Source organism: Sinocyclocheilus grahami, unplaced genomic scaffold (assembly GCF_001515645.1).
Source record: "Sinocyclocheilus grahami isolate Dianchi unplaced genomic scaffold, SAMN03320097.WGS_v1.1 scaffold1347.1, whole genome shotgun sequence".
NCBI classification, from domain to species: Eukaryota; Metazoa; Chordata; class Actinopteri; order Cypriniformes; family Cyprinidae; genus Sinocyclocheilus; species Sinocyclocheilus grahami.
In genome coordinates this window covers 432896-448214 of record NW_015506526.1, presented here as the reverse complement: position 1 = coordinate 448214, position 15319 = coordinate 432896, and the positions used below count along the sequence as shown (strand labels likewise).

The following is a 15319-nucleotide window of genomic DNA, read 5'->3' as shown; positions in this document are numbered from 1 at the left end:
GGGGCGTATGTCACGAGTCCGGTCTATGAACTTCCATCTGCTTGCCACCAAAGGTCACCCTTCCACTACTATGGACTCTTGCACCACACCACTGTTGCACTTCACCCGGACTACAGTTCCCATTATCCATTGCACTGATTACACACACACAGTTGATTGCACACAGCACTGATTGCACACAGCTGTCATCAATCACACCTTCCCTATATAGCACTCCCCGTCACGCTGCCGAGTACTGTTTAGTGCATATCACTCTTCTAGCGATAGCTGCATTACGGAGCCCTTCCTAATTCCCAGTTCTAGTTCTAGTATTAGTCTAGCCACTTCGTGTTGCCTTTTTGTCTGTTTCCTGACCTTCTGCCTGTGTTTATTGGATTACCCCTCTTGTCAAGCCCTCTGGATTCTGTTCGCCGATCGAAGACCCATGCTAGCCCTAGGAATACTCTTGTGTCTTGCCCTCTACATATCTGTTTGCTGGTGTTCAACCCTGCCTGTTTCTGACCATGTCTTTGAATAAAGCCTTGCATATGGATCAGCACGTCTCACGTCTCGTTCGCCCCGTAACAATAACTGGTAAAAGTTCTGGGAAAGACTGAATTCAACATGTTTTTGATAACTATTGAACTCCAAAGAATCTTCCTAAACAGTTTTGGTTACACACGTAGATTTATTAACGTAAGTATGTTGTGTAATATTATTGATCATTGTGTGCTTTGTAATGTTTAATGAGGTTGTGCATGAAAAATACACATATTTTATTTGGCAAATATTAAAATCTCAAAGTACTGGAAAACACTGATTTACTGTGAAGACCTGTCAAATTTTTTCGATTTAAAACTAGTTTGTTGAGTTAAGATAATTCTGAAATGGGCTTGAAGTAAAGATTGTTAAATGCACACTCAGAAGTAATACCCGTAAAGATATGATAAATATTTAATGCATAAGGGTTTCATTATTCCATTTCCGCATTCATCACTTATGTCTGATCGTTTTGGCACATAGACACATCTATGCAGATTCCATTTGTGCAGTGGTCTAGGGCCACTGAGACGGGAGCCAGAAAGCAGCCCACACAACAGGAAACAGAAAATGCGTTAAAGTGTTTTTTTCATTATTGCCTTTCATGATGTGGAGGGGAACATTTATTTTTATGTTCTGATGTGAATGTGGTTGAGATTAGCATTGATTTGAAATATGACTATTTGTGTTATTATTCCCTCAGCTTGAGTGCCATAATGGTCATATCAAGATGAGACATCTCCGTTACTGTGACATTATTGTCTAATTCTCTGACGGCAATTTTGTAATGCTTAATTTTTTAGATGGTGAGTGAGTGACGTGACATGTGGCCAAGTATGGTTACCCATACTAGGAATTAGTGTTCTGCGTTTAAGCCATCCAAAGTGCACACACACAGCAGTGAACACACACACACACACACCGTGAACACACACCCGGAGCAGTGGGCAGCTATTTATGATGCAGCGCCCGGGGAGCAGTTGGGGGTTCGGTGCCTTGCTCAAGGGCACCTCAGTCATGGTATTGAAGGTGGAAGAGAGCTCTTCACTCCCCCTACCTCCAATCCCTGCCAATACGAGACTCGAACTCGCAACCTTTGGGTAACGAGTCCGACTCTCTAACCATTAGGCCACGACTTCCCCAAAGTCTTGGTCTTATGTAACACCAACTGTAGGGCCTTTATTTCCTCTCTGTTTTGGTGTGGAGCCGATATCTGACATCCATCTATCCATGCATCCATCCATTCTTCAAACCTTGTCCTATGTAGGATGCTGGAGCTTACCCAGCATCTCGGGCCGAAGGCAGGGAAACACCCTGGACAGATGGCCAGTCTATCACAGGGCTAACACAGACATACACACTTTCACACTCACGCCTACAGGCAATTTTAGTGTCTCATATCACTTGACCTGCATGCCTTTGCATTATGGGGAAACCGTACTGAGGTGGCAGTGCTACCCACTGAGCTGCAAAAATGTATGTGTCCCTTACATTTAGGTTGAGTTGATATCCAGCTAGTCACATTAATGTATTTGTTATCCAGTGAAGCTGCATATTTAAAGCTGTAACGTGAGAAAGCACATTGATGTGTTCATGTAGCCGATAGAAATTCTGCCGTGCCATAGAGCACCATTTACATAGCTTTCCATTAAATTACATTACATTTGTCCCAAATTGTTGTTAATGTACATAATGACTTCACCCTTGGCTGGAAGGTAGATATGCGATATGGTAATGCTTAAAGTGCCACATGCTCAGATGAAACTGTTTTACTCAGCAGTTCTGTCAGTTCTGTGAACTTCTATAACTATTGTGTCATATATATGTCATATATATATATGGTTATTTGTATGTATGTATGTACCAAGAGTTCCTGTAAAACCACAACAAATTCTTTGTGTTTGCGCACACTTAAGTGGTGAATAAAGCTCATTCTGATTCTAATAAGAAAGCACCCCTACAACAACTTCTGAAAGTGAACGGTATGTGTTTTACTCGAGCATTACATAAAAATGTCATTTTAACATGAGTTTAGGAACTGAATAATAAAAAAGAAAACACAGCTTAGTATTTACTCTTCGAATTCAATATGGACTGGTTCTTATTTAAGCTACAAAAGTTATCTAGGTAAGAGCAGTGAGTGATTTTCTCTTTGTCTTTTGTTCATGGCCCCAAAAATTGCAAGCTATAGCGATATGCATATTGCGATATTTCGATAATTTCGATATATTGCACATCCCTAGTGACTAACATATTTTGTTTGATTAGATAATCATCAAGTGTTCTAAAATAGAAGCAAATAAAGTGTGAGAGTATACATACAATATCCATATGTAATATAATTTCAATGCTATGGCCTTTGTGTAGGTATTTAAAGATGGCCATCTTTAAGCATTACAAGCAATTTGTGTCCATTTGTAACATTAACTAAGATTAATAAACGCTGTAAAATTGAGTATGTTAATTCAACATTTGCTAATTCATTTTTAAATTTTAAAGTTGCATCTGTTAACATCAGTCAATGAACTATGAACTAACTTTAATCAATATATATTTACAAAGTATGGTTCAGTACTTTTTTTTGGTTAAATAATAAAGCACTATTTTAGTTTTGGTTCAGTATCCATTTTAAAACTATCGGTTGATTAATCTGTATCAGCCAGTGTGGTCCAACCTATCGGTCGACCTCTGATATTTTGCAATATCACCCAGCCCTACTTTTTTTTTTTTTTTTTAATGTTTAACTAGTCAACTTACAGTACTTAAAGTAACTCTTTATAAAACTATCTGTTTAAAGAAAGTTCACCACACATGAAGTGGTCAACATGGTATACATGTAAAACAAAGGAACTTGTTAAATATCTTTGCATAAACAATCCATGATATATGAAGGCAAACATTATAAAAATCAGTCATAAACATATCCTATGTTCAGAATAATATAAAAAAGGAAAAATGCTAAATATTTCTTAGCCAAAATGTAGACATTCGGTTTTAGAGGTCAACTCAAAAATTCAAAATATTCTAACAGTATAACATCAGTATTAGGATATTATTAAAAGTAAATGCTTTGTAAAAACAAAGAAAATAATAGCACCATTCCGCCTGTCATCATCACTCAAACATGAAATGCTTAAAAAATGCATAAAATTGCTGTGCATTATCCAGTCACTTTGACAAAGACTGAAACAAGTCCAAGCAGTGCAAGGAGTGTAACACCAAACAGCACAGGTGAGAGTTCATCACGAGAAGCTTCTATTTAGATGATGGACTCACTTCATTCACCACCAGTGATGAGGTCATGCCGTTCTTGAAAAAGGCAGAAGAAACAGCCTCCAACAGCCATACAGTAGGTAGAAGCATCTGCCTCTGAAGACTTGGCTAAAGGTGTGGGAAAGATTTGCAGTTACCATCAGATCACTTACAAAATCAGATTGAATTGGAAATCCAATCATTTGGAGACCATGTGTCATTAGCTTAATGTTATCTCATCAATCTCATTTACATTGTATATGCACTGTATATGCCAACAGACACTGACAAATGGAAACAGACATGTTCATATGGTTCGTCAGATCAGAGTGTTAATACATTTAGTTTCATTGTACAGGGGCATTTCTATGCCCCCTTATCTTGAATTTTTATTTTATTTAATTTTTAAAAACTATTTTTTATGGGGGGTTAAATTTGTTTATGTTGGTGGCATTTTCGCCTTAAGCCCCTTTCATTTCCTACGCAGGTCTCTACTAATATCGAACCCGTAAGTTTAATTTAACTCTAAAAAAAAAAGACAGTGATGTTACCAGCTCACTACTGAGAAATGTTGTTTCAGTCGTTAAACAATTTTATTGATAAGTCGCAGGTTAGCACTGATAAGTTTCTGTGTGCTCGAGTGCTCCTCTGTGTGTGCTTGAGTGTCTGTATGTGCAGAGACAGAAGAGCAGAACAGATAGAACAGGCTTTACATAATACAATTTAGTAAGGAAAATATTGAAATTGTAATTTTAATCCTATTTTTTGTCTTATTTGTTGGCTTGGTCAGTGTCTTGGAATGGCCTTTTAAATAACTGAAATTATTTAGCTAAGTGAAAATGCTGTCGAGAGACCTGGAACTACTTCATAACCGTATGATAACTGGATAATAATTGCAATCCTTGAAACATTTATCAACCAATCAAAATCAAACGTTCAGTAGCCCTGTGGTCATTACACAAAACAGGAAACAAGGACTCTTAAAATATTAATAACTAAGTTTTCTGCCCAGTAGACCCAGGGCCAGTGTGAATTTTAATGGTTCAAGCTCAGTAAGTAAATAAAGTGGATTTTACGCACAGTGCCCCTGTCCCCTTTGAGTTCTCTTTCATGGCTTACTGCGATTTGAACAGTCGAATACTCACAAAATTATATGAAAATGCTCGTCTTGTGAGTATTTGTGTAAACACAACTGGGCATATCTTAAGCAAACATAAACATTTGGGGAAAACATTTTTATTTGTTTCGATGTATTGTATCCGTGCATTAGTGATAAAAGCCTAATAAACCTGTTGCTGTCTGTGTCACGTTAATAAAGTTAATCAAACAATAGAGAAAATCACTCACTGCTGAATATGTGTTGTGACTTTAATAAGGATTAATGTATATTAATTCATACAGTGGAGACTATATGGTTTTATTTTGCATTTGAGACAATTATGTTGGTATAGACCAACCTGATAAACATATAGCACTGATTATTTTATTTGTATCTTTGAAGTATTGTATTTATTCATCCTATTGTTTGTAATTAGTTATTAAGACTATTAAGTTTACTTGTCTTCAGTAAGTTTGAGAACTACCTGTTACTTTGTACTTACATTAGTTAGGCTGTTTGTTTTTGCTGTGATATACAAATTACTATTGAGTAGAGTTGTGAACTTTCACAATTTGGTACAGTATAATATCAACCTTTTATCCAGCAAAAAATTATTATATTGTAATATGATTATCATTAAATAAAATTACCCATATCGTGATTTTAGTCATATTGCCAACATGTGGAACAAACATGAATACAAAGAATACATTTCTGAAAACCTGGTGTTTACAGTATGTATGTATAAATACATAAATATATTTTTTTCCATCCATGTATGGCCATGGTATGTCTGTGACGTCTTTCTCTGGACAGTTGATACAATAGAAATATGTAATCTGTTATAATGCAATAATTTCTCTTTTTAAAATATGATGCTGGTGTTGATTTCACACTGAGTCAGTCTTTTGTATTAGTGTAGTCTGCTAATTTGCACTTGTACATTATTAAATGTTTTTTTGTTGTTGTTGTTTTTTGTAAATGTAACATATCACTCTCTTTCTCTCTCTCTCTGTCAGTGTGCTGCTTTGTGGTCCATAAACGTTGCCATGAATTTGTCACATTCTCATGCCCTGGAGCTGATAAAGGGCCAGACACAGATGTGAGTATGCAAATACACACACAAACAGCGGTTCTGTTTAACATTTCTCTCTCTCACTTGACATCTTTCTAAAGTATATGTGGACTCGGTAGAATCCTATTACACAGGTAGGCTACTGACCTCAGCTAAAAATGTATGTTTGTGTCATAGCTCACTTGATAAAATAATGTTCCTCTTGCAAAAGACATGTTAGCACTTACATTAAACACTTAGTTTAATAGAATATTAAAGGTTTAAATATATTAAACAAATTGAAGTATGTGACTTTAATGATGTTCAGATTAGGGCTGCAACAGCTAATCGATAAAATCGATTATTATCGATTATGAAAATCATCGACAACGATTCTCATTATCGATTAATCGGGTCTGCCCACAGTGCACGTCCAACGGAGTTTACATACTTGTCCAACTTCAGCCGGTCGCGTCAAATTAAAGCACTGAATTATTTATTTCTATGGACAAAATGCATCTAAAATAGTGGAGGAAACAGAATGAGATGCTGCAGGAGAGTTACGTGATCCAAGCTACCCAAAACATGAGAATTCTTTATTTTAAGCTTTAAGCTAATGCATAGCGTAATGGCTTGCCCTGTCAGGTGCTTTAACAGATGTGTGTGCTTCCTCAGCGCAAAAAAACTTTCAGTTAACGGTCATATCCTTATGTATAAATGTCACAAATTCACGCGAGCATTTCCATTTTTGCATATAGGTCCGTCCTGATAGAATGTGTTAAATTTTCATCTTTACTGAATGAGCGCCGGCGTCAGACAGACAGAAAACAGAGACAATTAATAATCAGAGCAAAAACATTAAATGTGCTGAAATATCTGTTGTTGAAAGTTAAATTAAGGTTTAAAGGTCAACATGCATTGCGCATATTTCATTTTAACGCAGAGATTTCAACTATATTCACTATATACAATGCTTAACAAATTTATTAAAACAAATTTATGTAAGGTTTTTAACAAATTATGGTTTGTGCCACTGCTGCTCTAAACTAACAGTGCTGGTAATTACCAAAATCATTTTTTAGCTTTCTGTATGGGTTAGTCCTCCAATATGCATAAGCTCTTTAGTAACAGTAGTAGGCTGTTTCTAATGCTATAATATAATTATTGCTGTTATCTATGAAAGAAAGGCAGAGAGCTTTATAGTAGTGGTCGACCGATATATCGCCAAGACCGATATATTTGGCATTTTTCAAATATCTGCATCGGCCGATAAGTTTTTCTGTTTGGCCGATGCGTTCGTGGCGGGACTTTTATTTTTACTGCGCTGAGAACAGCAGTGCCTGAACACACAGTGCTCACATTCTCCCTCATGTTGGCTGTCCTTGTTAACAGTTCTGTCCACAGACAGAAGTCTGTCTCGTAATCAGATAGAACTGTTAAACAAAGGAATTAAAATGTATACAAAAAGTATTATAATGATTGCTTTTATATTGTTAGTAATAGAAAGGCAAACATTATAATAATAATTTCTCGTTTGCCATCAGCATTCAGCAAATATGCATTTATGTAATTTATACAAATCTTTGAATGCCTAATGAATATCTAATTTAAAAAATCTTGCAAAATTAGTCGAATTCAGCTGTGAGATCTTATGAAGTGTGCATTTGTATCCTGCACGATCGTGGGTACTCTGTGTGATGGTCGGTCCGTGCAAATTGAATATGGACAGGAGGAGATTCACTGGAGACGCGCGATCGACAAACTTTAAACTGGTGATTTCAAATTATGCTGCGCTTCATGCTTTTGCCCAATGTCATATTAATGTCATTTTCACTGTGTGTTGAATGTAAAATGAGTGTTACCTTGGCTTTATTTAAAAAAATGTGATTCCCATTGCACACAAACTTCCCAGAATACTGAGTGCCCTGTTGGTTACAGTGTTTACTTCCTTTTTAATTATATTTGTATTAAATATTTGTTTATTTGTGAAAAATACTTTGTCATTTAAAGTATAAGCTTGTTTATTTTACACATTTATTTTTTAATCCATTTTCAAATTATTTCAAGTTTCTTAAATGTTAAATAAAATAAATAAAATGATATCGGCTTTATATCGGCCATCGGCCACCCTGCTTTCCAAGATATCAGCATCGGCTGTCAAAAAAATCAATATCGGTCGACCACTACTTTATAGTGTTTTTTTTTCAGATACCCAATTACAGTCAAAAAGTACTTAAACAATGCCAGCAAGAATGCAAGCTATGAAGGGCATAGGAGGCCATTTTTGTGAATAAATAAAAGTATTTAGTTATAAATAAATGACAATAAAATGTTTTTGATTTAAACAATTTTTTGATAGATTCCTAAAATTCCTAAAACATGTTTTCTCTTTATTATGGCTTTTGTTATGTGAATAAATAAAAGTATTTAGTTATAAATAAATGACAATAAAATGTTTTTGATTTAAACAATTTTTTGATAGATTCCTAAAATTCCTAAAACATGTTTTCTCTTTATTATGGCAGGTGGTCTAATAAATTGTTAAGCACTGTATGTTTTCATAGAATTCAGTTGGAACGTTTATTTTAAGGACATTGGGCAGAATGTGGAATAGTGTGTTTTTGTCAATAAAATAAAAAAAGAAAATTGTTGGCTTTTAATCCGATTAATCGAAAAATAATCGACCAACTGATCGATTATCAAAATAATCGTTAGTTGCAGCCCTAGTTCAGATACTTTCTCTTATCCCCTTTGTGTTGGGGTGTGCAGAGAGAACTATAAGTAAACCATTCATAGGTGAGCTGAGGGCAGGACTGACTGGTGGCGTATTCAGAAAGCTACTTTGAAAGCAATGTTTATTTTTACAGTTCTTCACAGTGGCACAGAAATTACTTCAGCTCTCAATCAACATCTATGGTTGTCAGTTATGTCTCTTTTTTCAGTTTGAGTTAACAGTAATGTTTTAACTATTTCAAAATGTAATGGTCTACTAAAATTGTCCCATATGATTTGTTACATTTATGAATTCACTTTAAATATTTTTTTTTTGTAGTCAAGTTATAATTTAGTGTATTTTTCCACCTGCCACAGCACTACTAAGTTATATTTCATATTTAATTATTTTGCACATAATGTGTCTCAGATTATTACTCTAAGTAAACATTTTCTATAATACATGACCTTAAATATGTGTACTTGTAAGTGGTGTGTGTGAACTCTCTTGACAAGTGGTGTAGTGGTGGAGTAACTAGAGATAATGTCAGAATGTCATTCAAGCTTCTGAGACACTCCTTTTTATAGCGCACAGCATGGACGACTGTCATACTGTAGCTGTGGAATAAATTCTCAGTGAGAACTGTTTACAGAATCGGTGCATAGACTGGGTTTCTGTGTAAATGTTTTAATCACATGCTCAGTGTTTAAAGTCTGAGCAGATTTTGCAAAGGGCAAAATATGCACACACGCACACAGCCTGCTTCATTTGGATTAGTTGAAACTGCAGGAGTAATAGCATTGCAAATATCCTTGTGTTACTGACTAAATGAATACCCAGCTCCTGAGAGGGGTCAGAGCAACTCACATCTGTCTTGAGTAAAGAGCTTTAATTGGCTGAAGATTTCCTGTTATTATATACATGTGCATACACAGAACAAGCTTGAGGCTTATTCTGACTGGCAAATAATCAAAGCCAAATGCTCTGCTTGCTAGATTAATGCTACTCATTAAAGGGATAGTTTAGCCAAAACTGAAAATTCTGTCATAATTAATAATTATTAATTAACTCACTCCCATGTTTTTCCAAACCTGTATGAGTTTCTTTCTTCTGTTGAGCACAAAAAAAAAGATATTTTGAAGAATGTTGTTAACCGAACAGTTGACGGTAGCCATTGACTTCCATAATATGAACAAAAACACTATGGAATCAATGGCTACAGTCAAATTTGTTTACCCACATTCTTCAAAATATCTTCATTTGTCTTTAACAGAAGTAAGAAACTTATACAGGTTTGGAACAAGTGTAGGGTGAGTAATGACGACAGATTTTAAATTTTTTGGGTGCACTATCCCTTTAATACTACACTGATTGGGATCTCTTTCTGAGACTGCAGGGGTTTGTTATAGTAATTCATATAGTATGATGGCCGAGAGAGCTCAGCACTCTGCAACATAAGAAAACACATGCATATCGAAAAAACACCAGCAAATTAAGAAAACATCTTCATCAGTTTGACAACACATGCTCTGCAAATACTCACAACACAACCAAATACAGAAACGCGCTGCAAAGACTCACAACATGACCAAAAACAGAAAGGTGTTGCATGTAGCACAGACCACAACTTCAAGGGGACCCCAACAACCCTTAAAAAAATTAAACATGGTTTTATTACAGTAAAAGCGTAGTAATTATGTTTTAGTGTTTACCATTACCATTTTTATTTATTTTTTTATTTGGTGATTACCATCTGTGTAACCAGTACCACACAAATACCATGGTTAAACTATGGTTAGTGTAATTTGTGATTATCATGGTTTAACTATAGTAACCATGTTTTTTTTCTGTAGCGCGCTTCTGTATTTGCATCGTGTTTCTGTATTTGATTGTATTGTGAGTATTCGCAGCGCATGCATTGTCAAACCGATGAAGATGTTTTTTTTTAATTTGGTTAATTGCTTTTTTCATTTGCAGCACGTCAAGCTCTCTGTCCCCGTAACATAGACCTAAAGGTGCACTCAGTAAAATACAACACAAAACATTTAAATGGTTTTGTGTTTCAGTGGATCTCAAAATTAGGTTAATAAGGAATGAGACGATAGTGATTGTCTTTAAAAATGGCAAAAACACACTAAAGTATTTCATACATGACATACTGTTTGTGCACTTTCTTCAACTTCAGCTTTTCAAAAGCCCAAGCAGGTGGACTCACAATAATGGTTTGGAGTGTGTTCTGTTGGAATGGAACCACTGTTAATATTTGGAACAAGGAAAGTATTGAATATAATAAATGGGTTCCTGTCTACTCCGAACATGATGATAGGAGTGAACATTTACATGGCAAGAATCCTACAGATGTTTAAATAAGGAGGGGAGGGCACACTGACTGACATAAAGCTTTTGGCTACATTGTTAATAGCAGTAAATGTACAAAAAAAAATGAAACAATGGTTCATTTTTACAGCCGTACAGAGAACAGATTCTGCATTTCTCAGAAGTATTAAAACACATAGTAAATGCAAACAAAAAACTCAGTAAAACCAGAACGAGTTATTAATATAATTTTCCCTTTTTTGTCCTTTTTTTATTACTTCTTGGCAAACCATTTACTGTACCACTTGTCATTCAACCTGACAAATGTTCTTTTCACACCTGCTGTGGATAGACCATTCACATGCAATTTCTTCCATTTGGTGAGAATAGGCCTTTGTTTTATTTCTAGGAGGATTTTTTTTTTTTACATGGGTGTATCTACCCACTTTTATAAACATATTTTCTTTGTTTGGTTTAGTTAAATCTAGAGATGGACCGATTGCAATTTTCTAGGCAGATTCCAATTTCCGATTTTTTGGAAGTGTGACCTGCCGATACCGATTTTTGCCGATTCAGATTCCGATTTTCTTTCTAAGAACTATAATTGACAGCATATACAAACAAAAATCTATGCAAATTTCAATGCAAAAATTATTTACATAATAAAAGAAATTATTAAACATTACAGTTCCCCCAATCTGGACTAATTTACAGATTTTCTCTCACTTAAACAACTCTCAAAATAAAGTGCTCTGTGACTGGAAAGAGGAAGAAATAGTTAACTTAAAATGAGTTGCTGTATGTAACAAAACAGATGTCATGTTTATTTTTACAGTTCTTCACAGTGGCACAGAAATTACTTCAGCTCTCAATCAACATCTATGGTTGTCAGTTATGTCTCTTTTTTCAGTTTGAGTTAACAGTAATGTTTTAACTATTTCAAAATGTAATGGTCTACTAAAATTGTCCCATATGATTTGTTACATTTATGAATTCACTTTAAATATTTTTTTTTTGTAGTCAAGTTATAATTTAGTGTATTTTTCCACCTGCCACAGCACTACTAAGTTATATTTCATATTTAATTATTTTGCACATAATGTGTCTCAGATTATTACTCTAAGTAAACATTTTCTATAATACATGACCTTAAATATGTGTACTTGTAAGTGGTGTGTGTGAACTCTCTTGACAAGTGGTGTAGTGGTGGAGTAACTAGAGATAATGTCAGAATGTCATTCAAGCTTCTGAGACACTCCTTTTTATAGCGCACAGCATGGACGACTGTCATACTGTAGCTGTGGAATAAATTCTCAGTGAGAACTGTTTACAGAATCGGTGCATAGACTGGGTTTCTGTGTAAATGTTTTAATCACATGCTCAGTGTTTAAAGTCTGAGCAGATTTTGCAAAGGGCAAAATATGCACACACGCACACAGCCTGCTTCATTTGGATTAGTTGAAACTGCAGGAGTAATAGCATTGCAAATATCCTTGTGTTACTGACTAAATGAATACCCAGCTCCTGAGAGGGGTCAGAGCAACTCACATCTGTCTTGAGTAAAGAGCTTTAATTGGCTGAAGATTTCCTGTTATTATATACATGTGCATACACAGAACAAGCTTGAGGCTTATTCTGACTGGCAAATAATCAAAGCCAAATGCTCTGCTTGCTAGATTAATGCTACTCATTAAAGGGATAGTTTAGCCAAAACTGAAAATTCTGTCATAATTAATAATTATTAATTAACTCACTCCCATGTTGTTCCAAACCTGTATGAGTTTCTTTCTTCTGTTGAGCACAAAAAAAAAATATATTTTGAAGAATGTTGTTAACCGAACAGTTGACGGTAGCCATTGACTTCCATAATATGAAGAAAAACACTATGGAATCAATGGCTACAGTCAAATTTGTTTACCCACATTCTTCAAAATATCTTCATTTGTCTTTAACAGAAGTAAGAAACTTATACAGGTTTGGAACAAGTGTAGGGTGAGTAATGACGACAGATTTTAAATTTTTTGGGTGCACTATCCCTTTAATACTACACTGATTGGGATCTCTTTCTGAGACTGCAGGGGTTTGTTATAGTAATTCATATAGTATGATGGCCGAGAGAGCTCAGCACTCTGCAACATAAGAAAACACATGCATATCGAAAAAACACCAGCAAATTAAGAAAACATCTTCATCAGTTTGACAACACATGCTCTGCAAATACTCACAACACAACCAAATACAGAAACGCGCTGCAAAGACTCACAACATGACCAAAAACAGAAAGGTGTTGCATGTAGCACAGACCACAACTTCAAGGGGACCCCAACAACCCTTAAAAAAATTAAACATGGTTTTATTACAGTAAAAGCGTAGTAATTATGTTTTAGTGTTTACCATTACCATTTTTATTTATTTTTTTATTTGGTGATTACCATCTGTGTAACCAGTACCACACAAATACCATGGTTAAACTATGGTTAGTGTAATTTGTGATTATCATGGTTTAACTATAGTAACCATGTTTTTTTTCTGTAGCGCGCTTCTGTATTTGCATCGTGTTTCTGTATTTGATTGTATTGTGAGTATTCGCAGCGCATGCATTGTCAAACCGATGAAGATGTTTTTTTTTAATTTGGTTAATTGCTTTTTTCATTTGCAGCACGTCAAGCTCTCTGTCCCCGTAACATAGACCTAAAGGTGCACTCAGTAAAATACAACACAAAACATTTAAATGATTTTGTGTTTCAGTGGAACTCAAAATTAGGTGAATAAGGAATGAGACGATAGTGATTGTCTTTAAAAATGGCAAAAACACACTAAAGTATTTCATACATGACATACTGTTTGTGCACTTTCTTCAACTTCAGCTTTTCAAAAGCCCAAGCAGGTGGACTCACAATAATGGTTTGGAGTGTGTTCTGTTGGAATGGAACCACTGTTAATATTTGGAACAAGGAAAGTATTGAATATAATAAATGGGTTCCTGTCTACTCCGAACATGATGATAGGAGTGAACATTTACATGGCAAGAATCCTACAGATGTTTAAATAAGGAGGGGAGGGCACACTGACTGACATAAAGCTTTTGGCTACATTGTTAATAGCAGTAAATGTACAAAAAAAAATGAAACAATGGTTCATTTTTACAGCCATACAGAGAACAGATTCTGCATTTCTCAGAAGTATTAAAACACATAGTAAATGCAAACAAAAAACTCAGTAAAACCAGAACGAGTTATTAATATAATTTTCCCTTTTTTGTCCTTTTTTTATTACTTCTTGGCAAACCATTTACTGTACCACTTGTCATTCAACCTGACAAATGTTCTTTTCACACCTGCTGTGGATAGACCATTCACATGCAATTTCTTCCATTTGGTGAGAATAGGCCTTTGTTTTATTTCTAGGAGGATTTTTTTTTTTTACATGGGTGTATCTACCCACTTTTATAAACATATTTTCTTTGTTTGGTTTAGTTAAATCTAGAGATGGACCGATTGCAATTTTCTAGGCAGATTCCAATTTCCGATTTTTTGGAAGTTCCATTTGGTGAGAATAGGCCTTTGTTTTATTTCTAGGAGGATTTTTTTTTTTTACATGGGTGTATCTACCCACTTTTATAAACATATTTTCTTTGTTTGGTTTAGTTAAATCTAGAGATGGACCGATTGCAATTTTCTAGGCAGATTCCAATTTCCGATTTTTTGGAAGTGTGACCTGCCGATACCGATTTTTGCCGATTCAGATTCCGATTTTCTTTCTAAGAACTATAATTGACAGCATATACAAACAAAAATCTATGCAAATTTCAATGCAAAAATTATTTACATAATAAAAGAAATTATTAAACATTACAGTTCCCCCAATCTGGACTAATTTACAGATTTTCTCTCACTTAAACAACTCTCAAAATAAAGTGCTCTGTGACTGGAAAGAGGAAGAAATAGTTAACTTAAAATGAGTTGCTGTATGTAACAAAACAGATGTCATTTCACACTGTGTTTATAAATGGTCATTTTTCCCCCCTAACCTTATTAAATGTGTCATCTTTCACATCAAATTCTTACTTTGTTTCTATTAATTCAGTTAGAATAATAAGAAACTGTAGAGTTGTTACCATTCAAATGAAATTAGTATTAACAACTCTATCAAAACAGTCAATATTTTGTCTAAAATCTAAGTCACTTAATTTTTACTTGTTTATTGAAATACTATTGCATAAAATCAGTCACATTGCAATCGTGTTGATATTGATAGTCGGGGAAACATCATGACCTTATGTTGCTTACCTAAATCATATTTTGTAAATATCTTTTTTTTCTACTGCAGTATGCATCTATACATTTCTGTGAGTTACTTTGTGTGT

At 34.8% G+C, this 15319-nt stretch overlaps 1 protein-coding gene across 1 annotated transcript in view; it reads left to right on the top strand.

Moving 5' to 3' along the window:
* Positions 1 to 15319, top strand: part of LOC107569462 (protein kinase C alpha type) — a 143310-nt gene that overhangs the window by 32076 nt on the left and 95915 nt on the right. Inside the window, exon 3 of the mRNA XM_016255561.1 lies at positions 5890 to 5972. Coding sequence (XP_016111047.1) covers positions 5890 to 5972 — 83 coding nt within the window. The remainder of the gene's footprint in view (positions 1 to 5889; positions 5973 to 15319) is intronic.